The 24214-nt window shown below is 34.8% G+C and overlaps 3 protein-coding genes and 1 long non-coding RNA gene across 7 annotated transcripts in view; 2 read left to right on the forward strand and 2 right to left on the reverse strand.

The window, feature by feature from the left end:
• LOC105111792 (anaphase-promoting complex subunit 7-like) overlaps positions 1–5438 on the forward strand; it is a 6103-nt gene extending 665 nt beyond the window's left edge. Inside the window, exons 2-16 of the mRNA XM_011007245.1 lie at positions 11–142; positions 237–299; positions 383–498; positions 1173–1257; positions 1831–1890; positions 2571–2616; positions 3027–3100; positions 3192–3242; positions 3326–3526; positions 3615–3659; positions 3790–3883; positions 4046–4191; positions 4321–4550; positions 4697–4757; positions 4935–5438. Of these exons, the coding sequence (XP_011005547.1) occupies positions 11–142; positions 237–299; positions 383–498; positions 1173–1257; positions 1831–1890; positions 2571–2616; positions 3027–3100; positions 3192–3242; positions 3326–3526; positions 3615–3659; positions 3790–3883; positions 4046–4191; positions 4321–4550; positions 4697–4757; positions 4935–5021 (1491 nt within the window). The 3' untranslated portion in view covers positions 5022–5438. The remainder of the gene's footprint in view (positions 1–10; positions 143–236; positions 300–382; positions 499–1172; positions 1258–1830; positions 1891–2570; positions 2617–3026; positions 3101–3191; positions 3243–3325; positions 3527–3614; positions 3660–3789; positions 3884–4045; positions 4192–4320; positions 4551–4696; positions 4758–4934) is intronic.
• A 951-nt stretch (positions 5439–6389) lies between these two features.
• Positions 6390–13459, reverse strand: LOC105111790 (acyl-CoA-binding domain-containing protein 4-like). 4 transcript variants are annotated; one of them, XM_011007241.1, is made up of 17 exons: positions 13253–13459; positions 12953–13032; positions 12733–12823; positions 12492–12647; positions 12291–12368; positions 11949–12053; positions 11286–11352; positions 11137–11198; positions 10859–10998; positions 10656–10782; positions 10444–10558; positions 9905–9993; positions 8957–9040; positions 8497–8844; positions 7659–8177; positions 7516–7575; positions 6390–6919 (listed from the first exon to the last, which is right to left on the reverse strand). In XM_011007241.1, exons 2-17 carry the CDS (start codon positions 12988–12990, stop codon positions 6836–6838), a joined length of 2163 nt encoding a protein of 720 aa, XP_011005543.1. In that variant the 5' UTR covers positions 12991–13032; positions 13253–13459; the 3' UTR covers positions 6390–6835. The 4 variants fall into 4 exon arrangements, with proteins under 4 accessions (XP_011005543.1, XP_011005541.1, XP_011005542.1 ...); XM_011007239.1 differs by having other exon boundaries at positions 12953–13043; XM_011007240.1 differs by lacking the exon at positions 13253–13459 and adding an exon at positions 13166–13227 and having other exon boundaries at positions 12953–13043.
• A 2389-nt stretch (positions 13460–15848) lies between these two features.
• LOC105111788 (uncharacterized) lies at positions 15849–18499 on the forward strand. Its single transcript, XR_839656.1, has 2 exons — positions 15849–16379; positions 17982–18499. It is a non-coding gene; the product is annotated as an uncharacterized LOC105111788 (long non-coding RNA).
• Positions 18500–19469: 970 nt separating this feature from the next.
• Positions 19470–20132, reverse strand: LOC105111787 (monothiol glutaredoxin-S2-like). The gene has a single exon (XM_011007238.1). The coding sequence runs from the start codon at positions 20023–20025 to the stop codon at positions 19720–19722; it is 306 nt and encodes a 101-aa protein (XP_011005540.1). The 5' UTR covers positions 20026–20132; the 3' UTR covers positions 19470–19719.
• Between the last annotated feature and the right edge of the window lie 4082 nt (positions 20133–24214).

Here is a 24214-nt window from a genome sequence, read left to right on the forward strand (position 1 = left end):
TTTTTTGTAGCATACGTATAAGCAAGCATTGCATTACTGCAAGATAATTCCGAAACAGAGTTCGACAACTTCTAGGAGTTCATTATCGAACAGGTCTTCTTCTCCGAATTCTTTTAACATTTCAGCAATTAATGAAAATGAGGTACATTGATTTTATTTTATTTCTTACACACACATTATTTGAGGAATTGTGTGGTTTATATTGATTTTTACTGTGTTACTTATCTCAATGGTAGGTGAAGTTCAAGATCGCATCTTGCCATTCCGCATTGAATGAAACTAGAGCCGCACTTGTTGAGGTTTTTCCCTTATTACAATTCTATTCTTTATATTTTTACTAGAATTTTTCCCTTTTAATTAATTAAGTTTTTTTTTTTGGCAGATGGAAGGAATTCCAAGCAAAGCAAGAACTTTACAAATGAGTTTATTGATGGCAAAGCTTTATAGAAGTTCAAGACATACTCGCTTTGCTATCACTTGTTACAAAGAGTGCTTAAGGTGTCACTTGTTACAAAGTTGCATCGCAATTCTTTCTTTCTTTCTTTCTTTTTTGTTTTTTTTTTATTTCCATTGGCTGGCTAGCCTTTGCCATGCTTGAATTTTTCATTTCTATTTGATTTGTGGTACTGGGTCCGGCACCAAGGAAGTTTACTAGCTAAGATAGCTTGCATCCACCAAGCTGGTTGCTTACGTGAATTTATGTTCACCTATTTCATAAACAGAATACAAAATAGATAATTGAAAGTTATGCACACATACAAATATATTTGCTAATCTTTGGCTCATAAACTTTGTGGTATGATTTCTGTTAGTTCTACATGTCATATCTGGATAGTTTTGAAACATCTATGGTGCTTGTTCTGGTGATTCCACTCGATTGAATGGTTTTAAGAGAATATCTTGTTGCCTCAGGATAATTTAATTAACTTATTGTGGTTTTGTATACTCCTGTGAGAGCACACCTCTTCTTCAATGTTCAAATATGTTTTACCTCTTTTAATTACTATCACTTGATTGCCAACATTTTTGGTACCTTACAAACTGTTGTACATTCTTGTTCACCTATTTTATTCAAATTAACTATTCTTTTTTTTTTTTCCTTTACTCATATAAGAGAGATCATTATGTTAGATTTCAGAGAATTTGTTTTTCTTTTGGCGAGTTTTTGGCAGGCATTGCCCTTATGTCATTGAGGCTATCATAGCTTTGGCGGAACTGGGAGTTGCTGCCAAGGATATCATTTCACTTTTTTTACAGGTTTGTTATGGATATTGTTCACTTTTTCACAAGTATATGTGGAATCATGTTTCACTTCTACCCCTGTAAAATCATTTTATCTTCATGAATGCTGATTTTTTATATTTTTTTTTTTTTTCATTTAGAAGTCCAGGAAGGTTTTGTTGAGCTGTTATGAAGTTTTATTTTGTCATATTTATGCAAGGTTACTATACATAGAACAAGTTATCTAAGTGAAAATATTGATTGTAGTTTGACTTAAATAGACAGCGATGTTGTTCCTATCAATACAAACACAGCTCATATGTGAATGAGAAGTAATTGCTGTGGAGGAAATAGTTCTCATTTATTTAGCATAATATTTGGTTCATCTAGGATTTGATTTTTCAAAAGCATGAACCATGACCTGGTGGCAGTTTAGTTGGTTTCTGCTACCCGTAATATTCTCATTTTCATAGTCAATGATTTGATATTCTGCAGCCTTGTTGAGTTTATGGAAAAATAAGATTTTGAATGAATCTGCGTTGTTTTTTTCTTTTTACCATGGAGTTTGAATTGGTTGATGTCTTTGGGGCACTTCTTTTATGGTTACAGGCTTCAAATAGAAGTGGGAGAGCTCCACTTGATCATACTGACTCTACTCGCTGGGTTCAAGTAAGTAAGTATAGGATGAAACAGATTAGATTTGGGTCCATTGTCAACTGCTTACTGCCCAATGGTTATTCAGTATCAGCATTTTGTCTTCATTTACCACAGTAATTTTTTTTTTAAAAAGCTCATTTGGTTATAAGTTTGTTGAAATGGCTTTAAATCTTAGTCTTCATCCAAAAGTATCATTCAAGGAAAAAATGAACTAAATGTTCATCCATGTTTCATGCAAATACCATTCTGTTGCTTATAAAATCAAGCATGTAGTGTACAAGGATAGAAATTTTATGCACAGTAATCAAGTCACCTTGGAATGACTGCTGAGCTTGTCAGGCATTGTGGTGGCTAAAAAGCTACCACTGCATGAGCCTTTTCTGGTGCTTTTCTGAAAAAGCCTGTACTTCTATACCATTTGAGCTTTTTCCTCACCATCACCACAAACCAAACACAATGGCTTCATTGTCTATATTGCATGGGTGGCTACTCGAGGAACAAACAACCACCCTTATCCAGTGGCATACTTACAGCATAGATTACAAAAAAAAAGAAAAAAAATGGAAAACAAAAATTACTTGAAGACATTGTAACTCAATCTTATTAATAATTTACCTTTCAACAGTTTTGCATTTTGTTATTGTATTGTTTATGCCCAGCTTGCAACATTATAAACTGCTATTTGTATGCAGCGCTATGTTGAGGCCCAGTGTTGTATTGCTTCAAATGATTACAAAGGTAAAATAGTTACATTTCAAACATATGCAAGTAATGTTTATATGCTTATTTATGCATATCTGCCTGCCGACACAACTAGTTGCAGAAGGGGATTCCTATTGCTAGTATCTTAACCTGGTGCAAAAGCAAATATATAAGCAAATAAGAGGTGAATTTTAGCTGTTAATCAGATGTGTCAATTAATTGATTATCTTAATGAAATACATACCCAAAAATTGTTATGTGAACAAGGGAAAGAAACTTTGCAAAAACAGCGGTAGTAAGTGCACAATTTACTTCCCTTTCTTAGATTTTGTCAATTACAGATCTGCTTCCTTCTATTGCTTGCCATGTCAGCTTTAGTGATTATTGATTGATCATTGATCCACTAAGGTTTTTACTCTTACACTCTCTCTCCCTTATGTTGGCAGGTGGTTTGGATCTCTTTGCAGAACTCCTGCAACGTTTTCCTCATAACATACATGTATTACTTGAAATTGCAAAGGTAAGAAATGCTGTACTATAATGCGTGCAAGCTGGCTAGAGATTTTAAAATTGTTTATCTGTTTCACTAATTCGTAACTCGATGTCTTAAGGTTCAAGCCATAATTGGGAAGAATGATGAGGCCTTAATGAATTTTGAAAAGGTATTAGAAGTTATGTTTTCCACTTTGAGGTAGTGCTCACTGCTTGCACATGGCACAAACATGTTAAGTTCATGGACTTGCAGGTTCGATCAATTGATCCATACATTGTAACTTATATGGATGAGTATGCAATGCTTCTAAAGACAAAGGGTGATTTTTCAAAGCTAAACAAGTTGGTGCATGATTTGCTGAGTATTGATCCCACAAGGCCAGAAGTTTTTGTGGCTTTGTCTGTCCTGTGGGAAAAGAAAGATGAGAGAGGAGCACTGTCTTATGCGGAGAAGGTTAGCTTTTTTTATTTGTAGTAATATGAATCTTTTCTCCATCTGCTTAATCTCACAAATCCACTGATTGATTCTTCTTTGCAATCAGAGCACCAGGATTGATGAGAGGCACATTCTGGGTTACATTATGAAGGTATACCGATAATTTATGCCTGATAGGATGGGTATTGTTTTGATCAAAGTCTTCTCTGATATTGTTGTGGGTTGATATCTCTCTGCAGTATAAATCTTAATCTTCATTACATTCTTTTCTGTGATATCAGGGTACTTTGCTATTGTCACTAAAGCGGCCAGAAGCAGCTGTAATTGCTTTCAGGGGAGCTCAAGAATTGAGAGCTGATCTCCGCTCATATCAAGGTACAACCGTACAATCTGCAAGAGAAAAAATAAGACCAGAACTTCATATTGTTCATCTGCATAACTTCCATGACATACCTATGATTGGGTTACACCTGTCCACCAGATGGAACAATAACAAGGAAAACAAACCTCAATTAATTGAATCAATTACAATTTCAGGTTTGGTTCATTCTTATTTGGCATTCTCCAAAATTAAAGAGGCCCTGCATGCTGCCAGGGAGGCAATGAAAGCCATGCCTCAGTCTGCAAAGGCTCTAAAATTAGTAGGGGATGTACATGCTAGTAACTCTGGTGGAAGAGAGAAGGTAGTAAAATCGTAACAGATCAATTTAACTCTCCTTTTCTTTTGGTTAAAGGATCACATTTCATCAACTCATGAGTGATCATTTCTAAATTTATAGTTAAAGAAGTCAATATAATGTCAAATTAAACAGGCAAAAAAGTTCTACGAGTCAGCACTGAGGCTGGAACCTGGTTACCTTGGTGCGGCATTAGCTTTGGCTGAGCTTCATGTCATTGAGGGTCGAAATGGAGATGCTGTGTCTCTGCTAGAGCGATATCTCAAAGACTGGGCAGATGACTCTCTTCATGTCAAGTTGGCTCAAGTATTTGCTGCCACTAATATGCTGCAAGAGGCTATGTCACATTATCAGTCCGCATTAAGGTAGAATATTAAATATGTGCTCTGATTTCTTTAATCTAGAATCTGAGATTTTTTACCTGAATGTTTGCATGCTTTTATTGTTGATTGCCAAGAAAGCATAGCATTGCCTTGCTGTTAATGCCCACAATTTAATACTGTGGTTGCAGAATAAACCCACAGAATGAAGCTGCAAAAAAAGGGCTAGAGCGCTTGGAAAAACAGATGAAGGTTTGCAACTTATTATTTCAGCAACATTTTTAATTTTCGGTTTCTGCACTGTCTATAACTAGTGTCTTTTACTAGGAAAAATATACTTGGACAACTGACTTGGGGTGGGTTGGGGGTCTGGATCTGGGATGTTTTGGGTACAATTTCTATTTAGGGAATAATTGGTTCTTGCTGTAGGGGGTGGATCCGGATGCACCTGAAGAAGAGGAAGAAAATGAGATAGAAGATGCAGATGGAGACCAGGAAGAGACTGATCTTTTATAAAAGCAAAGCCAAAGAAGATCTTGTAAATTTATACGAGATCAGGAAATTGTTTCCACCAAGAATGTTGGCTGAGAGAATGCCATGACCAGTGTGGACTGCAGGAAAAATTGAGGTGCTTTTGTATGGTGCTTTTGCGTGATGGCGTGTAGGAATGAGATTGTGTTCAATATGTTGTTTGTATGTCATGGTTTCAATTGTAATCTTGAACGGGGAAAGTTTTGATTCCAGGGTCATACGACCCTTAATTTTCAATGTATACACGTCTTATTTTCTGGTCCAGAATTTACATAAGTTGATGCTAGAAAATACTTTTGGTAGCTCGCCCTTATAATCGTCCCCCAGAAGTTCTTTGGACATGTCGGCACACCCTAAATTATGTGGTAGTTGGCAATTTAGTAAGGCGACTCATGTTTTCTAGCTACCATGTTAATCTCTGACTATGTAACATCTGATCGTGGTCTGCAGTGTCGGTCTTGTGGATGAAAACATTAAAAGAAAGGACGAAGGAAACCCTTTATTTCTGCATGGGAAGTGATGGGATTACCATTCACTTGCCGCGTTTGGATCCTCTCGTGTTACCGGTCGTGTGTTACCGGTTGTGTCTTAAATTTCATCGTTGTTCTTTCATTTTGGGTTCAGTGATTTGGATTGGGTGACAGTGATGTTATTGTATTGACTGTGCTGGGATTGGTAGTGTGGTCGGTTGCCCTACAATGCGACGGATGACAGTTGGTTTCTTGGTGTTCTATTATCTTTTTCTGTGTTAATCAATTGTTTTCTAGATTCACGGAAACTGAAGGGTTGTGTTCTTTCGTTTTTTGGATATTTATGGATCTTTCAATGGCATTATGTTGAAATGGCAGTCAAGGAATGAGACATGAGGCTAATGCAATCAATCATCATGAGTCTGATGTAAACCCTTGGCGGGGATGTGTGATGATTGGAGACATCAATGCTGCCGATGATAAGGTAGCTCCCGCAAGTCAGCTTGTTTGGGCAACTTTCTTCTATCATGCTATGGTTGCTTTTGATGCTTGTTTTGTATCTGATAAAAAGACTGACCTGTAATTTTGATTTAATCAGCTTTTTTTATTTAATCAGCTTTTTTAATGCTGCAGTTCAAAAGCATCCGTAGATGGCAATCTACAAATTGTTCAGAGGAGATAAGCATGGAGTTGACATTTTCTCTCTGGGCTACTCTCGAACCTGAGTCCTCTTAGAAAAAGGGGATGCAGGAGCCCGGCGCTACAAGCTTATGCATGAGAATAGCCCTGAAGGTGTTGGAACTTCTCTACGCAGATGGTGAGAGTGCCTCAATGTTTAGTAGTGGCTTTTTGTTTGGATTTATAAAGAACAGAAATTGTGTAGTAAATTAGAAGCGTAATCGAACATTTTACCAGGTTTACCTATAGAGATACAGCACTGATCTGCTAAAGCCGGCATTGTAGTTCTGATTTCAAAAGATACAATTTCTTTTCCTAGATCATTTTACAGGGGGGCGAAATCAAAGACATAACCTCTTCAAATGACCATCTTTTATTGGTTCAAGTTATTTTCCTAGACCCAAAGCGCCTCCGCCTCCTAAAGAGTTTGAACACAAATATTCTGGACACTAGCTTGTATTTCTTCAGAATTTTTTAAGGCCAAGAAATAGCAGGCAACTGAACAGGTATGGATGTAACCTTAGTCTCATATATTTACAAGGTTATATTGCAACAATATGATTCTCCATCCCATGCACTGACCATTGATCAGCTCAGCGGCAGTTATCTTCTTAGATGGCATGCCCTCTGCCTTGCACACAATCTTTCTCCTCAGTGCACATGGAATGGTTTTCTTGGTGTAGGCGTTCGGTTTTCCATGGATTGCAATCTTTGTTTGAGATGAAAAACTTCAATCTGCATGGCAGCATGATACACCAAGTATAGAGAGATAAATTAAAAGAGGAAGATCTTAAAGCACAAATAGTTTCATTTAAAAAGGCCCATCGCAGGTGGTGGTAGATTCAAATTACACAACACCATTGGCATTTCCTCTGCCAACAATGAATGGTCTGTCATCCAGGAATTTAGTGATGTTTCAAAGGGTAAACATATCTGAAATATGAAGAATCACTTGTATTACCAGGTATATAGCTGGACCTCTATCATTCAATCAAAAAAGAAGCTGGTAACCTGGAATATTTTTATGCAGCTGTGGCAATTTATCCCCAGGGGAAAGCGGAAAGGAGAACTCATGTATTCTCTCTAGAGTGCTCAGACATGAGCATCAGTGCTAGACTGGACAACTCAACTAAGAGAATACCTTAAAAAGTTTTGCTAGATTTGTTGGGTGGTTGATGCACTTATTAACCAATAAAGACAAAGAAGAGCTGTTCAAAATAGCAAGATAGTGAATCACACAAGTGGGAAGAATCTATCAGGAAGAATCTTTCATCGTCCCCCCACCCCCCAAAAAAAAAAACAAAACCTAGAATTTAGTTTAGAATTGGTACCTGTAGTTGGAATGCTCTTGCCCTTTCCCCAGAAAGGACTCCCCTAGTCGAATGCAACTCCTGCAACAAATAGCCAATCAGTAAAAATGACTGAAAAAAACCAATCATCATGATATGGCCTCTGCCAAGACCATGACAAGTACCTTCTGAGTATCATCCAAAACAGCCTTCAGGAAAGCCACATCATGCTCAAGCCTTAGATTGTCTGAATGGACAATATTTGATAAACTGTTGGCCTCTTCTTGAGCTAGCTCTACACAAGCCAGCTTTTCTTTCAACAACTCCATCTCCCTCACTGTGTCTACCAACTTTTTCTCCATTTCCTGTCTGCTCTTCATGGCAGAGGATACATTTTTCTCTGCTGCTTCTCGACCTATAAATGCAGCTGCCAGTTGTCCTTCAAGTACTGCGTTCTTTCTTGTTAGAGCAGCTATTTTTGTTTCATACAATCGATATATACTTGCATGAGCCCCTCCTGTTGTACAATCACTCTCTGGTAATAGTACATCCTCATTATCTATTGAAAGGTTTCCAGTTCCTTGCTTGTGAGAGTTAGAAGTTTCCATTTCAAATACGCAAGACATCTCCTCAGCATGAATTTTACCAACTGGATTGCTAGGCTGGACTGATACATCAGAATGATTTCTTTGGAGTTCAGTAGCCTGAAATAAGCACAATGCTTGTGATAATGGAAAATATAAGCATCTCTTGCAATCCTACTATCGGACAATATCACAGAAAATAGAAATGAAAACAGTTTTACAGTATTTTTATTCTCTCAGACAATAAGCACAATGCTTGTGATTTGACCAAGATATTTATACCCTTCCACTGTCTAACAGTAATCTCTTGATTTTTCAATTGTCGTCAAGAACAAAGAACATCCAAAACTGACCTTAGCACAGCTGTTTGAATTCATAAATAGTCAAGGTTAAAAAAATATAGCAAAGACCAGCTAATTGGTGAGAAATATGATCTTACCAGTGATGCAAAATTTCCATCTAAGTTCTTTGCTATCTTACCAGCCGTGGTGTTTTCTTCCTTGTGGTGAAAGTCCTTGTGACGAGAGACATTTCCAGAAGCAGAATTTGGATCAACAAGCAAGGACTGTGACAAAGATTTCCTACCAGAACCATGCTGTTCAATTGCAGATACCAAATTTTGTCTTGTAATTGAATCAACTGAGCGCTGAGAAGAGCCAGTACCAAGTTGATCAGCCAACACTGTAGATGATGAGCACTTTTCAAACAGCAAATGTCTAGGGCCTTCACTAGGAGCAGAATGACGACCCATTGATGATTCATTCTTTTCAATGCCCATCACTTCAACCTGTAATGAAACACAAGGAAAAGTTACTAGTTTTGCAGAATTGACTACATTCTCCAGCCAACATCAAAAGCAGAAATGATGCCACAGAAAATATGACATTCCAGTCTCAAACCTGATTTGATGGCTCCTTTTTGCTTCCACCAAACGCAACAAGGAAATCCTTTTCCTTGTGCTGCACAAGTACCAGGCTAAATCCCTGAGAGAGAAATAACAACTTAGACAGAACCTATGATGAAATATATATATGCAAAGAAAGTACATCCTCATGCTATACAATTTTGAAAGGATATTGAAAACACCACCGCACGTGACACTTAAAACACTTGAAGCCATACCAAAAGAGTGTCTTTAGTCCCCTCTATTTTGAAGCAATATGAACATAAGGTTCTGAATCTTGGGTTACAGCACTCTCTGTAATGACTCAGGATGAAGATTTTTTTTTTTTGCCGACATTAAAGAATTAATGGGGAAAGTAAATTTTTAAAACACATCTACAAGTGATAATAAAATTCAGAAAATACACTAAATATTAATGCGATAATAAACTCAGAGATCCCACCTAAGTTTGTTTGGAATTGTTTCACAAGCACAAGTTAACCTTGAGTTTTGAGTCTGCATCATTATTCCTTGCGCGCATCATTTGTTGGTCATGTTTACCTTTTTCTTTTTCTAGCTTCAAGGGAATAAATGATATGAATTTATTCACAAAAAAATAATGGGGGATGTATGCATACATAGCATCCATTTGGTTTATGCTGCTGAATACATACTTGGAACATTTTCAAACATGACAAGGCAATTGTAGATGCATATTTAGCACCTTTAGCACAGATTGTTCAAAACAAAATTTGACATATTGTTCTGCATGGTTAGCAATTGTTATTCTTATAGTTAGATTCTGTAGTCCACCCCCCTCAATTGGCAGAGGAGCATCAAATCCACATCCATGTGGCTTCTTCACCAACAAATAAAAGTTCAAGGGTTGGTCTTATTTATCAAGAATCCACTCTGTTAACCAGACATATACCATTTATACAAAAGTACAATCTACATGGCTCACCTTGTTGGTAGTAATAGAAGATGAGGGTGATGGAAATGCCACTGACCACTCCACTTTCAAGATATCAAAAATCAAAGTTTCTGAGTGCCCTGTAGATATAATAAAGAAACAGGAATCAGCAGCATGTGCCGAATACCAATGAAAACTAAGAATACCAATGAAAACTACTTCAACATTTTTTGTTAAGTGATACACTGAGAAAGAATTTAACAACGCAAACATGCTAATGAGTTAAACTCCAATTCAACTTACAGAAGAAACGCCAAAATCCAATGCAGTAAGATTCATCAAATTCTAATACCGTGAGCAAGAGATACAGAACACATGGCATAAAAGCTATTTTATCCTATCTATTAACCCAACCAAGAACTCTAGTATGGATGAATAAAACATGTTTCTCCCTTCGAAGTTTCACAATCACAAGAACATTAGATATTATGCCTGCAACTCTAACATACATGACAGAAGCATATAACATTGCAAATTATCAGAAACAGGTCAGATGACAGGAGCATTTGCTATTTAGCTATGAGGCATACGTTTTTTCCTAGTTCCTCCCCCCGCTATGTACCATTTAGTTCCGCATAAAACTCCACAGCACCCAGCCCTAGGTGATGGATGGAAGCCTCGTATCTTTGTTCTCGACCATACCATCTGAGAAAAAAGATTTTACATATCAAAATGCAATATGAAATCTATATTCTTAGTTTGCAATAATCAACATGATGGAACAAAGAATGAATTTACAAACCGTTTCAAAATCAAGTGAATACAAGTCATTCAGAGTCCGGGACTTGGATATTCCTCCAAATATAAGTAGAATTTTATCATCATAAAGAGCTGCTACATGGTTGGTTCTTGGAGACGGTCCGGTTCCTCTGTGCAGACAAAATAATGCCTATTGAAACCTTAATGTATACCATTATAGTATAGATTGGTGTAGAGAGCACTCACGTGCAATGCAGAGGAAGCCAAGTGAAAGATTTGAGATCAAACATGTGCAGATCATTTAATTTCTTCCTTTTAGCATCTTCACCCCCAAATAAAATTAAAACAGAGCTTGCTCGGACCACTGTATGACCATGGCGGGCAATCTGCAAAAAGAAAACATAATTTTTTGTTAGGAAGCACATGCCAGCTTGTGTAGGGTTCCGCTTGCTATTAGGACTTGTAATGAATTTACCAGAAAAAGAAGGGGGGGGGGGTTATGAATATAAAATGTGTTAGGGTACCGGAATGTCTCCCTTTGCTTCAATGATTGACCAACACTCTGTTTCTGTGTGAAATGCCCACACTGAAAATAAAGACATTAGAGTAATTCCAGACTATGCAAGAGATCCAAGTAATGACAACATGGGTGTGGTAAACATAGAGATCCAACCAGAAATTCGGTCACTAGCAGGATCAGTTTTTCCTCCAATAAGAAGTGCCTTCTTCCCCCAAGAAACCTATGGCAGGCCAAAAGCAGAAAGAAACTTCAGACACTAGTAGTTTTTGAAGCTCCACAAGATGGAAAACTTGTGCATAATGCTACAGCAAGGCATAAGCAGCTACTGGCAGTTCTTTATTAAGGAGAAAAGCCAACACATGATACATGAAGCTCAAGTAATATAGGCACAAGGAAGAGGAGATAATAACCTTTGGTTTCAATGTCTCTCAATGAAACTGTCATTTTCTATATTAAAACTTTAAATAAATATATCATAATGGAAAGCTTGGAGAAATATGTTTGTTTGTTTCATCCACTCAGTAGGATTTGAGTTATTGTCTTATGGATCAATCTTCTAGACTCGGAGAACATACCATCACTTGAACTTTCTTTGCTGGACACCAATGAGTTTACACCTAACTGTAGTGAACACACACATTCTGTGTGAAAATTATTTCCATTACTCAAGAAAATAATTTGCACCCCGATTAAGGCATCAAACATCTTAAACTGGAAAAATCATCCTATGCCAAGTAATATAAAGAAACAGTCTGGTTCAACATGAAAGGATGCAAAGCACAACAACCACAGTTGAAGAGTGCTAGATGACAATACCAGACAGTGGCCTCTGCATGCAGGGATCTTCAATGGCAAACTGCTGGGTGACAAGTAAAGCTTTGATGAAATTGTAGTCCAGGTGAATTGGTCAAATTTCAGCACCTGAAGAGAGAAACCAAAGATTCATATCAGCTTCCACACTAAAGTTTGCAACTTCCTTATAATAAAGAAAAATAAAAAATTCACAAAAGAAATATTTGAATAATCATGGTCTATATTGCCTGCTGACACCATTTTGTTTGAATGTAAAAATGTGTCCCATTTATTCAAGAAACTCGGACTCAATTAAAACAAATAAAAACCAATGGCATTCTCGTTGCTAGAAAACATTCTCTCTACCTGTACATCATCTAACAATCCACTTCCAGAGTCTCCACCAACCACTATCATCTTGTTCCCAATGACGGTTGCTGCATGCTATACAAGAAGGGAAAAAAAAAAGTTCCAACTTACAACATTACACACACAATGAAGAAAATTATCAATGCACACTATGAAACATTTCAAATATATGGGGAAAAAACCATTAAACAACATTACGTTGAAACGAGGAGTAGGTTTGTCCCCAGAAATCGACAACACCATCCAGTTCTCAGCATTCCCTGATGTAGAGGCACTGATATCCAGCGGAGCAGAAGAGGAGCAATTGTAATCAAGCTCGTCAGAATTATTAGTTGTAAGGGCAGCACCTTCACTCTACACAAAAAAATTTGAACTTCTGACCACAGTGCACAAAGTCCCATTAATCCCAATCCACGAAAACACACGTTAAGCAGCTTACATTGACATTATTACTACTAATAATTCGCTTTGGGGGTCTAATAGGACTTCTAATCCCTGGTGTAGAATCAGAGAGTTGCACCTTCTTGACCCTGAAAGTAACAACAAATTAATGGCATCAAATTTAGAAAAGAAAAAAATAACGAAACTTAAAATCCCAATTCAGATCCATTGTTTTCTACAAATTTCAAATTAAAAGCGCTAAGATAAAAAGAACCCACCTGCCAAGTTTTGCTCGTCTTTTAGAGAAACCAAACATTTTTGCTAAAAAACTAGACCTTTCTGTAGTCTACTTCAACAGCTTAAAAGGCCCTAAGGAATAAAAGGGAGACCAAAAAAAAAAAAGATTCAGAGAATCAAGAATGCAGCGAAATTAGCATCAATGAAAAGCCCCAAAATAACCTCAAACAGCGACAAAAGGCAAAAACACATGCATAGTAGCGAAGATAAGTTGTGGAAGTAGAATCCACTAAAAAACAGAAGAAAGAAACAAAAAGACTTTCTAGTAGTTAGAAACTAACCTGTCAAGACCCAACAGAACAAGTTAAGTTGTGTTTGGTTGCTAGAGAAAAAGAAAGTAGAAAGCGAGAGATGAGACAAGAAAAGGAAACCAGGACTACTAGTGATGGAGCGTACAAAAAAAACAAGGGTGAGAAATGATAGAGGGCAGTGGATGATGGTAAATGCAGTGATCGAGGTGAGCTCTGTCTAGTGGAGAGACTGACCTCACTGGAGTCATGTTAATTATAAATTATAAATTATAAATAAATTAAATAAATTATAAATTATAAATTATAAATAAATTTAAAAGATGAGGAATTCACTGTTCCTGAGACACCATGCACGGCGGGTGGAATCAATTAATTTTCTATTTTTTCACATGAAAACAAAATTGTGGCGTCATTGTCTTTGCGCCTTTTAATATTGACTTGGGGCTAGATGAATATTTTCATGTAAAATTATACTGTAAATTATTATAAATATCCTTAAAATTAATACACTGCTTGTTTGATGTTATTTAAAAGTAAATTTTTATTTTTATTTATAAAATACACAATAAAGTTATCAATCTAGGCTTATAAACCAAAAGACTTTGGCTGGCTAGGAGAGGTGATGGCGTCTTATTATTTATATTTACATAGTAAAAATATCTCATTGTCCTTGGCTTTTAGTTTTTAATACCTTTTATTATTATACTATTAGTTTTTAAATTTTGAGATTCTTGATTGCTTCATTTTAGATTTTCACGGATTTAAATTTAAAAAATTAACTTAACTTAAGGATATTTGGTTATAGGTTATTTTTTTGTTATTATTTTTTTTTTAAAGTGAATATGTTTTTTTAGATTCTATCCTTTGATTTTTATTTTATTAGAAATTAATTTTTTTTTTGGTTATATATTTTTAAAATCTTTTTTTATTTGCTTGGGTTATTTAACATCTTTTTATGTTTTGCTTTTTTAGATATATTTTCTCAAAATATTTTTTTTAATGAAATATAATGAATTGAACATAGATGGATATTCACTTCATTGAATTTTATTTATTTTACTTTTATAGGGTATGTTCTAACAAATCATGCAATTTATTTAAATATCATCTTGTATTATTTTGTAGTTGAGTTGAAACCATCTCAGCAAGCATTTTTCGTTATGTGTGATATTTATTGTTAAATTGAGTGGTGGTGGATCTCTAATAATTTATTTTTATTTTTATAAGTATAATATTAATGACTTATTTTATTTATTTATCACTAATAGATTTTTTTATGTTTTGTTTTATATTATTGCTTTCGATTTAAATTAAATTATTATATTAATCAATTTTTTTGGAAAATTAATGACTTGAATATCAAATTCTTTTTATTTCTTTCAAAACACAATCGTTCCATGACATACATAGTGTATGTTTACAATTTAATTTAATTCAATCATAATAGATATTAATCTAATATATTAATATATAATTTATTTTTTATAGTTATCTTATTTGAAAGTTAATAAATAAAATATGTATATTATTAAACTCGATACAAAACTAATCATATATATATATATATATATAAAAACCCGACTGGTGACGCATCACCTTCCCTACTAATCCCCCTTCAACTCTTTATTTATTCTAAATTAAATACATTTTAAACTTAACCTAAAAAAATAATATAATTGAAAAATAGTAATAATTATAATTATAATATAATGAATAAAAATTCATTTAAGAATACATTCGTTTTAAGTTTTTTCTTCTTCTTATATTCTAACATCAAGCAATCAACATATTAAAAGCAAACACATCAATCACTTGAAATATATTAAGAAATGTCAAACAACAAATTAATGTCAAAGAAAATTATATCCAGTAACACCTTGAATTATATCTTCTTTTTTTTTCTTTCAAAAGAGATGTCAAATTTTTGCCGGCCACTAGTACTTGTTATGGTTTGGAGAATTGATTGAGATCGGATATGTGAATATATAGAGATTTGATTTCTATTTTTCAATTCTGTAATAAAAAAAGTATTTTTGATGTTTGAATGATTATATAAATCACAAATCTAATTTTATATGATGAATTAATATAGAAAATCACTAATTTAAAATCTGATTTGAATAAATTTTCAAGATTAAACTGAAAAATATTATTTATAAAATTCAATTGACTAAGGTAATTTTTAATAATTTTATTCATCCAGTCAAACTCGATCGTATTAACTTAATTGGGTTTTTTAATAAAAAAAATCAATATTTTTTTGCTAAAATGATTCATCCATTACCTACAAATTAACACATAACTTGATAAATTGAGGTATTTTTCAAATTAGTCTCCAAATGAATATGATAATTAGTATGCATTATGATTATACATGGAAGTGGCTGATTTAATATATATTGATATTCAGATGATCTGATGACAAGAATTTTAATGAAATAACTATTAAATATCTTAACAAATTATATGAGGGCGATCGAAGCTTCATCAGTTTGAAAACTTGTAAATTGAATGAAAATGGTTTAAATATATTTATTTGTTTTCAAATAAAGCTTGAATTATAATTTTAAAGTTTTATAGAGTTTAGACTTGTTGTTCATCCGTAGATCAATTTGAGCCTAAATTTTTCACCGCTTTATTGCATTGAAAACTAAGCTTATTTTACATGGTTTTCAAGTTGAAGAATATGCATGATTAAAGTTTTATACGAAAAATGTTTTATGTCTCTGTGTGTATTGTAGGTAAAAAACATGGAAAGTCTTTTGTCCTTTTCTGTTAATGTTTGGGTGTTATTTCAGTGACAGGTTTTGATGGGTTTTCAGGCGGTGACGATCGGATGGAGCGGGGATCTGGTGTTGAGAAACTTGAGGATGAGAGGAGAGTGAGAATTGAGTCGTTACAAAAGAAAGCTCTCGATACTTGCAGCGCACTTCTTTCCTTCTGTTTTGCACTTGCCCAATCATGATATAACTATCTCAAGAAGGATTTATTTTTATTTGCATTATGTTCTACGTCTTCCAGTTTCCTACTAAGCCTCGGCTTTCTCTTATTTGTGTATTTTTGTAGGCTAGGTTTGCATGCATTTCGCTGTGCTTTGCATCGAGCAGTTGGTGTAGGCTATGGATTCCTGCCTGTTCTTGGTTTCACTCCCGTCCAGGTACCTTTTTTGCCTTCTTATGATATCAGTTCTGTTTGGGATTGTTTATACTTGCTTTCGTTTTCCTTGTCTGAATATTTCAATTTCTACTTATAGTACTGTTGTTGCTTTGGTTTGTGGACACCTCCATTGGTTTTTGTTTTCCTCTGTGATTTCAGTATTTATTGTTAAATTCATCAGCCTAGGCCAATCAACAAGTGTGAAAAAGCCCCAAATGTTCAAGCAATCAACCACGGTCAGTAAGCAGATGACATCATTCTCATGGGGGAAGCGAGCTTTAAAGGTTGTTTTGAGTGTTTGAGGGTCATCTTCTTTGTTGATGAGTTTTTTCCTTTAGGGTTACTCTTATGTTTGTTTAATTTGTCAACTGGTGCCTTGACATGACCAGGCTAGGATGGAATCAAGTGATGTTGTGAATGGTTTGCAGAATTTTTATATGCTTTAGTTTTGTTTCTAGTTTTTCTCTTTTGGTCATCAAAGGCTAATTCTTTGCCCACTCACTCCTGAGATGGGGATGCGATGCTCTACATGCCATGTCTTTGCTTTTTTCTTCCCCTAACTTCGAGTATTTGTATGCTTTTCAATTAAGTTATCTAATGCTAACTTGGCAATTTTATGGGTTTTTTCAGATTCAAGAGAGCATAATAACGATGCTATCATTTTGTATCATCTTTTATTTATTTATTATGCTTCCATCTCTCTCGGCCCCAACTTATTCATTTACTTCTGGTTGGGGTTTCCTTCAACATTTAAGTTTGTCGCCTTGAATTCTTTTATTGAAATTTAATGCTTTTCTTTTTGTCTGCTTTGATGATTCAATAAAGGATGAAATTACACAATCATCTAATTCTTTCCCCTGATTTTCATATGAGATTGGTGTCATTAATTGATTTGTTTTCTTTATAGATGTGATGTTAGATCCTTGGTGGAAATCTTTTGCGTTATGTGCAAATACAAATGGAGTCATGATGTGGGTGGAATTAGAATATTTTTTGGTGTCATTTAGGCAGTGAGCAGAAGGCAATTGAAAATTGCAGACATTCACTCTGAATTTGCTCGCTATTCAGTGTTGATTTTTGCTTGGGCCATTTGTCAGTTAGGCAATCCCCTTTTAATGTGCGTAGTTTGCTTTTATTTTTTCCATCAATGCCTGTTGTTTGGAGGTGTAGACCCTTCGTTGCTCCTATGTTTTCTTTGCATACAGTTCTGTAACTACATCACACATGAGTTTTTATTCCCTTAGAAGTTATAGATGTATCGTTTTTTCATTTCCTTCGTGCAATTGGTCTGCATTTAACACTGCTTTCATTCTCCTGCAACTTGGGATTCTGAATTGCATTGTTTCAGTGTTAGTTGCTGCCTACGTGTTGTTGTGCTGAGATTTTGCAGGTGCATGTATGAGGGCCTATCTTGATTTCTTGACCAAACCGAAAAAGACCCTTAATCCATGCTAGAATAAATAGAGATATGGTATTCATGCATGCTTTGCAGCTCTACGCATTGCGCACATAAAACAAACTGCGCGTTTTATTTCTCTTAGTTTTTATTTTTTTTCATCTGTTTGTCAAAACAAAAATTAAATTGTTCTCGACTTCCTTTTAGTGAACTCAAACCTGTTGTTGATGATCAAGCTAGCATGGAATCTGACGGTGATTGATACCAAGAGCATGCTTTGCCAGATAGGGATGTTGAATGGCCTCCAACAACAAAGAGAAGTGGGAATCTCATTGGCAATCTTGGCAGAAGTAACTGACTCACAATCCAAAAACTCAACATGTATATTTTCCTTCTTTTTTGAATTGATTTGGTTTGAGTTGATCTATTTTACTTGGGTCCTTGGGCTTGACAATCCATCTTGAGAGATGGTTCAGTTTGGAAATAGTGGTTTTATGTCGGGAATTAGGACTTGCTCTGTGACTGGTGCCGGAGACTGTCTCCTGATATGGTTCCTATGCATAGCTCTTCTGTGCGAGGGATGCAAGATGAGTTGCATGCTGTATTTTTTTTGTAAATAAATTCATGATTTGTCATTGGGTTCTTCTTACTAGTCTGTTGTCTCTACATTCTTCTTATCGTGTGGCTATTCTTAATAAAAAAATCAAAGGTTTGAAGAAGCACCATTGCTTGATTTGTTGGCCTAGACAACCACGACAAATCATTTGCTCAACTGGGTGGAAGTTATTTCCTGTACTGAGAAACAAAAAAGCGTGACTTGTGAGTTCTGGTTCCCAGACCACATATTGCGTTGTTTTTCCTTTAGAAATCGATACCGACATGATTGATGTGTTGAAGAACAAATTTCTCCTGAAGATGGTTAGGTCTGTTGGCAAGGGTGTCATGCGCATGTTGCCCTCCTCTTCTAGAACTATTAACAGAAATAACGAAGCTCAGAGGACAACCTCCCTAGCTCCTGAAAAACAGAAAATATCAGGGTACATGGCACAATCTGGATGGGGTATGAAATGCAGGCGCTTACTTCTTGACATTTTGGAAGCTTCAGCTATACTTGATCATTTAGCTAGCAGACATTTTTGGCCCTTCCTGTTCTGTAAATTATGTCGACAGTCGTGTAATGAAGAAAGAAGACCTCGCAATATTGCAAATATCAATTGTTAACTAAAGTAACCCAAGTTTGATATAATTTAGGTTAATCGTAGACAAAAGTTCATGTTGTTGTCTTGCCGCAGAATGTAACATCACACAAATAGTTTAAGCTTCCAGTAAATTCCCAGCAATGGGAAATGCCTGCAACAAAGCCCCAGGAAGGGGTCTTTGCAAGGATAACATAGAGTGGAACACCAGCTCTTTGAGAATTCCAAACTCCAATAAACGCTACGTAATACTTTTTTTCTCTTGTATTTTAATTAATTATTTTTCTATGTGTAAGTATTTATGTTAATTATTGTTTGATTTAATAAAAAAAATAATTAAAATAAGTATTTAAATACAACTCAGTTTATTTTTTATTTTACGAGATTATATATCTTGATATATATATATATAACTTCTGACTACATTGTCTCAGATTATAAAATAAGTATTTAAATATAACTCAGTATTTAAATACAACGCTACGTAATACTCAGTTTATTAAATAACTCATATTTATTTATTGATTAATATTGTTCTCATTCGTCAACTTCTGACTACATTGTCTCCGAATACATCCACACCCCCGACACCTGCTATAATTTATGGAGTGATATCATTACTAGCATGTGTGTGTGTGTGTGTGTGTTATTAATAATCTCGTACATAGTATAGAGCAGCTAAAACACATCTCTTTTATTTGGTTAGTGCCTGATAAGAAGGTAATTAGGCTAGTTAATTAGCCGATGGGTCAAACCCATAATGCTCCGGCATTTTTGAGCATTGGGATTAAGGAACGACTAAGGTGAAGACTCATCACCTCATTGGATCCACCAACATTCTCACCGCCGATGAACACCGCCGGCAACGTTGGGCATCCAGCCCTTCTGAGTGCTTGCTCGATTTCCCTTCCTCCGGGCATCTCATCAAGCTCATGGACAGCCGGGTTCACCCCAAAGTCACAGAAGAGAGTCTTGATGGTGTGGCACATGCAGCATGTGGTCTTGCTAAAGATCACCACAGGCCTCTCCGATGCCAACTTTGTCACCCTCTCCATTTCCAAAGCAATCAGCTGTCGAGCAAGAAAATAGGTTAAAAAGCTGAGGACAATAATGCCAATGAAACAGTGATGATGTAGCTAGAGAGCAGTGTGAGCTAGGAAGCTGTTGCGAGGTGCTTGACTCCATGAGACTCGGTATGTGTATATATAGGGTAAAATTCTGGGGAGGGCGTTGTTGGGTGGATGGCGTCGGCCGGCACTTAGCAAAGAGAAAAAGATTTGATTTTGAAGAAAAAGAAGAATGTTCTCTTAGATATTTGGGTCGGCTTCGAAAATCTCAAATTGATTGCTGCATGACACAAATGCAAGCCTTACACCGTATCAAAAGTAATTGCACGATGCTGCTTTTTGATATTTCGTTGTAAACGGGGATTGAATAAGATTTAAATTTATTTATTTATAATTTAAGATATTTTAATATAGCGATATTATAAATGATTTTTAAAAAATAAAAAGTATTTTAATATATAAATTGTTTTAAAAAATAATTACTATCACACACGTTGAAACACCAAACACCGATGATATCTTTAAAGAATATTTCATACGGAAATGGAGACGTGTTCTTTGTACGGTTGTTCCACATTTATCATAGTGGTGACGACATGCATGTAATCTTTCTTACACATGCACACCTTTTTCCCTTTCTTTTATATTTTCAAGCTCTCATATATCCAAAGTGCATTCTGAGGAATTCCCTTAGCATGGAAGCATATGTGCCGAGCCGGAGAAAGGAGCTGAATCTATCCAGTTGGGACCTTTCTCAGACTGCATTAACATTCGCATCAAATTCATCAAGAAGGGACGTTTCACAGAGCCATCAACTTAATTATTAGCAAGCTAAATTTGGATGGCTGTGAAAGGAAGATTTATCAAGAATAATAGCCAGCAGAAACTTCTTCTGGGCATGCAAGAAGTTTCTGGGTGCTGATGAGCTAAGCCTCCCCTCGCTTTCGAGCGCATAGGTTTTTTCGCGGATTAAAGTGCTCGACCGTGCGTGAAACGAAGAGATAAATGCCAAGAGGTCCCAGCACCATCCTCTCTCTCTCTCTCTCTCTCTCTCTTCTTTTGATATTTTTCACGTCACAGTCTGCTTTTATCTATTTGTTTTCAGTTGAATTACTTTATTTTCTTCATGCAGATAAAAGCATAAGAAAAAATAGGAGCTTTTGTGTCTAAAGGCAGCTCCCATCACATTCCGTGTGAAGAATCACTGCAATTATGAAAGTAATCAAGTAAATTACTGAAATATGAATTTTTTTAATAATAATAGAAAGATTTATTAAAAAATCATGCTGGCGTATTAGGTGATGGCCATCATGAAAAGTTAAAGTTTTTACAACAACAAAAAAAAAAAACAAAGTACCAAAAAGGAAAAGAAATAGAAACAAAAGAGGTGCTACAACATGGTACCATACAAACATTCAACGTTGTTTTTTGGGTATTTGTCCAGCTTGAAATGCAGTCAGCACTGATAGAAAGTTCATTACCCGTATCTGAGATTCACAATTTCTTAACCAAATAAATAATCAATGGAGTTTCATAGAAAGGCATAAGTTCAGTTTTGGTTTAACATCATTGAAATCCAAATTATTTGTAGTTAACCAAAAGGACTAATCCAAGGATTAGAGATGGAGATCTTGTACACAGTTTATGTTGAATGATCAACGGATTAGAGATGGAGATCTTGTACACAGTTGAATGATCAACCAAATAGAAGTTTGAATCTTTGGAGGAGCAGTAGACTTGTATGGAAAGAGAATGATTGGCTATACTCACGGCCAGATTTAATAGTTTCATAGATAAAATTTTTTGTTGGTATTTACATTTACAGTCCATCAGTATGTATCATACCGATGGGATCACAAACTGAAATAATCCTTTGGAAAACTCTCGTTGATAATTTATTGTTTATTGAAAATAAATACAATAATGGATTTATAAATAGACAAAGCGCATAAATTTTTTTTTTACCGCTTCATTCTATAGGTATCTCCATATGTAAATTTAATATATAACCGACAAGAAAATTGTATGTAATGCCATTGATATTTTTATTTTTCTGTTCATATATTCATCGGTAAATATAACATATCACCAATAAAATATCATCTGTAATTTTATTGGTGAGTTAACAGTAGCAGTGACATTTGGAGTAATTTTTTTCATCTCTCTAAAATATATCGATGGAGTTGTTCTGTCAATAACCCCGCTAGTAATATTTTAAAAATATATTTTTCTAAAAAATATTGAATAGAAGTAGAAAAATAATTAAAATAATATAAAAATCAAATGTCTATTATAAATTTAAATATTTGTATGTTCAAATACAATAAATCTAAAATAAAGACAACATTAGAAGAGAAGGAAGAGGAGGAGGCTTGTCGTCGTCAGGACTATAAGGCTAATTAGGTGGTGCACATATACCATTTATATGTGATCTCATCTCCATTATCAATCGGCGAAGTCTTTTATAATCAGTAGTGAGTCGTTCATATTTTTCACTAAGATAGGCACCCAAGCCTATACTTGTTGATCTAACATCAATATGAACTCTAGAGTTTGAGTGCTCAGAATCTATTATGAGCATCCAACAATTGAACTATGAGTCGTTTGTAAGTTCTTGGTCATAGTGTTTGAGAGTCTATACACCTGATTTTTATGGGGTCCACTAGACGATCTTGCCTCCATCCATAAATCTGAATTAAGATCTGGATGAGTTGAAAGATCATCCTTGTATCTCGTCTTTAATCAACTATTATATATATTTTGAAAAGAAAAAAATAAATTCATCAAATTTAAGGAAATAATAGTTTAAGAAGAAAAAAGATTGAAAACCAACATAACATAAAGTGCCGATTTTGGCTATCCATGGACTGCTGCATTCTTTTTTAGAGGTCATCACTTCGTATATGTATTTCAACAAAAAGCTCTATTGGGTTTGGCTTGTATCCAAGAACTATAGCATGTAAGATAAAAATGTTATCAATTAAATATATTTATAAAAAACAAATAAAAAATGGATGTAATAAAAAAATCTTACGATCCACTTCGTATGCAAAACAAATAGAATGAAGTCACCGGTGTATGTGGTAACAAAATTGTGAATACGCTAGTTCTGATTGTCCGTACCATACCATGATCGTTGTGTGAAATGCGTAGACGTCACATGCTGAAAGCATGTTGCCTATACAACCTTTAAGACTTACAAAGGTCTAAAATCATTCCAAACAACCACATCATTCTAGCTTAGAAACTCTATTTCTTTCATATATTTTATAGCTTTATTTTGCATCTTGTACCAAAAATTCTGCAATCTATATCTTACAAATTAATTATTTGTCAGGAAATGAAAAATGAAATATCAATATTTGAAAAAAAAAATTATCCTAAATTCTATCTTACCTAATTATAGTGTGATTATATCAAACCCTCATAACATTATTATCAGCTCTCTCTCATTTAAATTTTACCTTGAAGTAAAAATTTATAAATAAAAACTTTAGTACTTTCAATAAACTAACCAAATTAACATATATTGACCTGCGATTTCTATTCAGGATGTTTGAAAACTTGACTTCATTGAAATAATGGAATTTTCATCGATAATTTAAATACCGATGTTATTGTTCTCGTGGCCTTAATGCTTGTAAACCTAAAATTGAATTCGATAAATATTTTTTTTTAAATTATTAATATGTTATTGTGAAAGAAAAACGCACTTACATTGAAAGACCGTCCTTCCACTAGGCCTTATACTTGCGAATAAATAGATCTTGCTATGAAGGAAACCCCTCGATGTTTTGGCATTGTACTCATTGAGCCCGGGTCATGAGTCGATGCATGTGCCTTAAGTGTTTGTTTTTTATTGACACCTAATGACTCATGGTTAACATCATGCTAGAAGAATTAGCAGTAATCCTGTCCTCGCGACATGCAATAGACTTTTTCTTGAGCATCTACATAAATTAATGGATAAAAATTTAAAAAATTTCCATTTTTAAAAAAAATTCGATTGTACCTCCCCTATACGAGAGCTACCTAAAATTTTTAAACCTGCAAATGCACAATATATATGACACAAACTAGTTGATATTATTCAATTTCTTTTAACAATTTAGCATAATTCAATTTCGTAGAAACTTTTTATTTTTTACATGATAATATTTTTAATCCTGAATTTACA

This window comes from Populus euphratica, unplaced genomic scaffold (assembly GCF_000495115.2).
Source record: "Populus euphratica unplaced genomic scaffold, PopEup_1.0 scaffold308.1, whole genome shotgun sequence".
In the NCBI taxonomy this organism is placed as follows: domain Eukaryota; kingdom Viridiplantae; phylum Streptophyta; class Magnoliopsida; order Malpighiales; family Salicaceae; genus Populus; species Populus euphratica.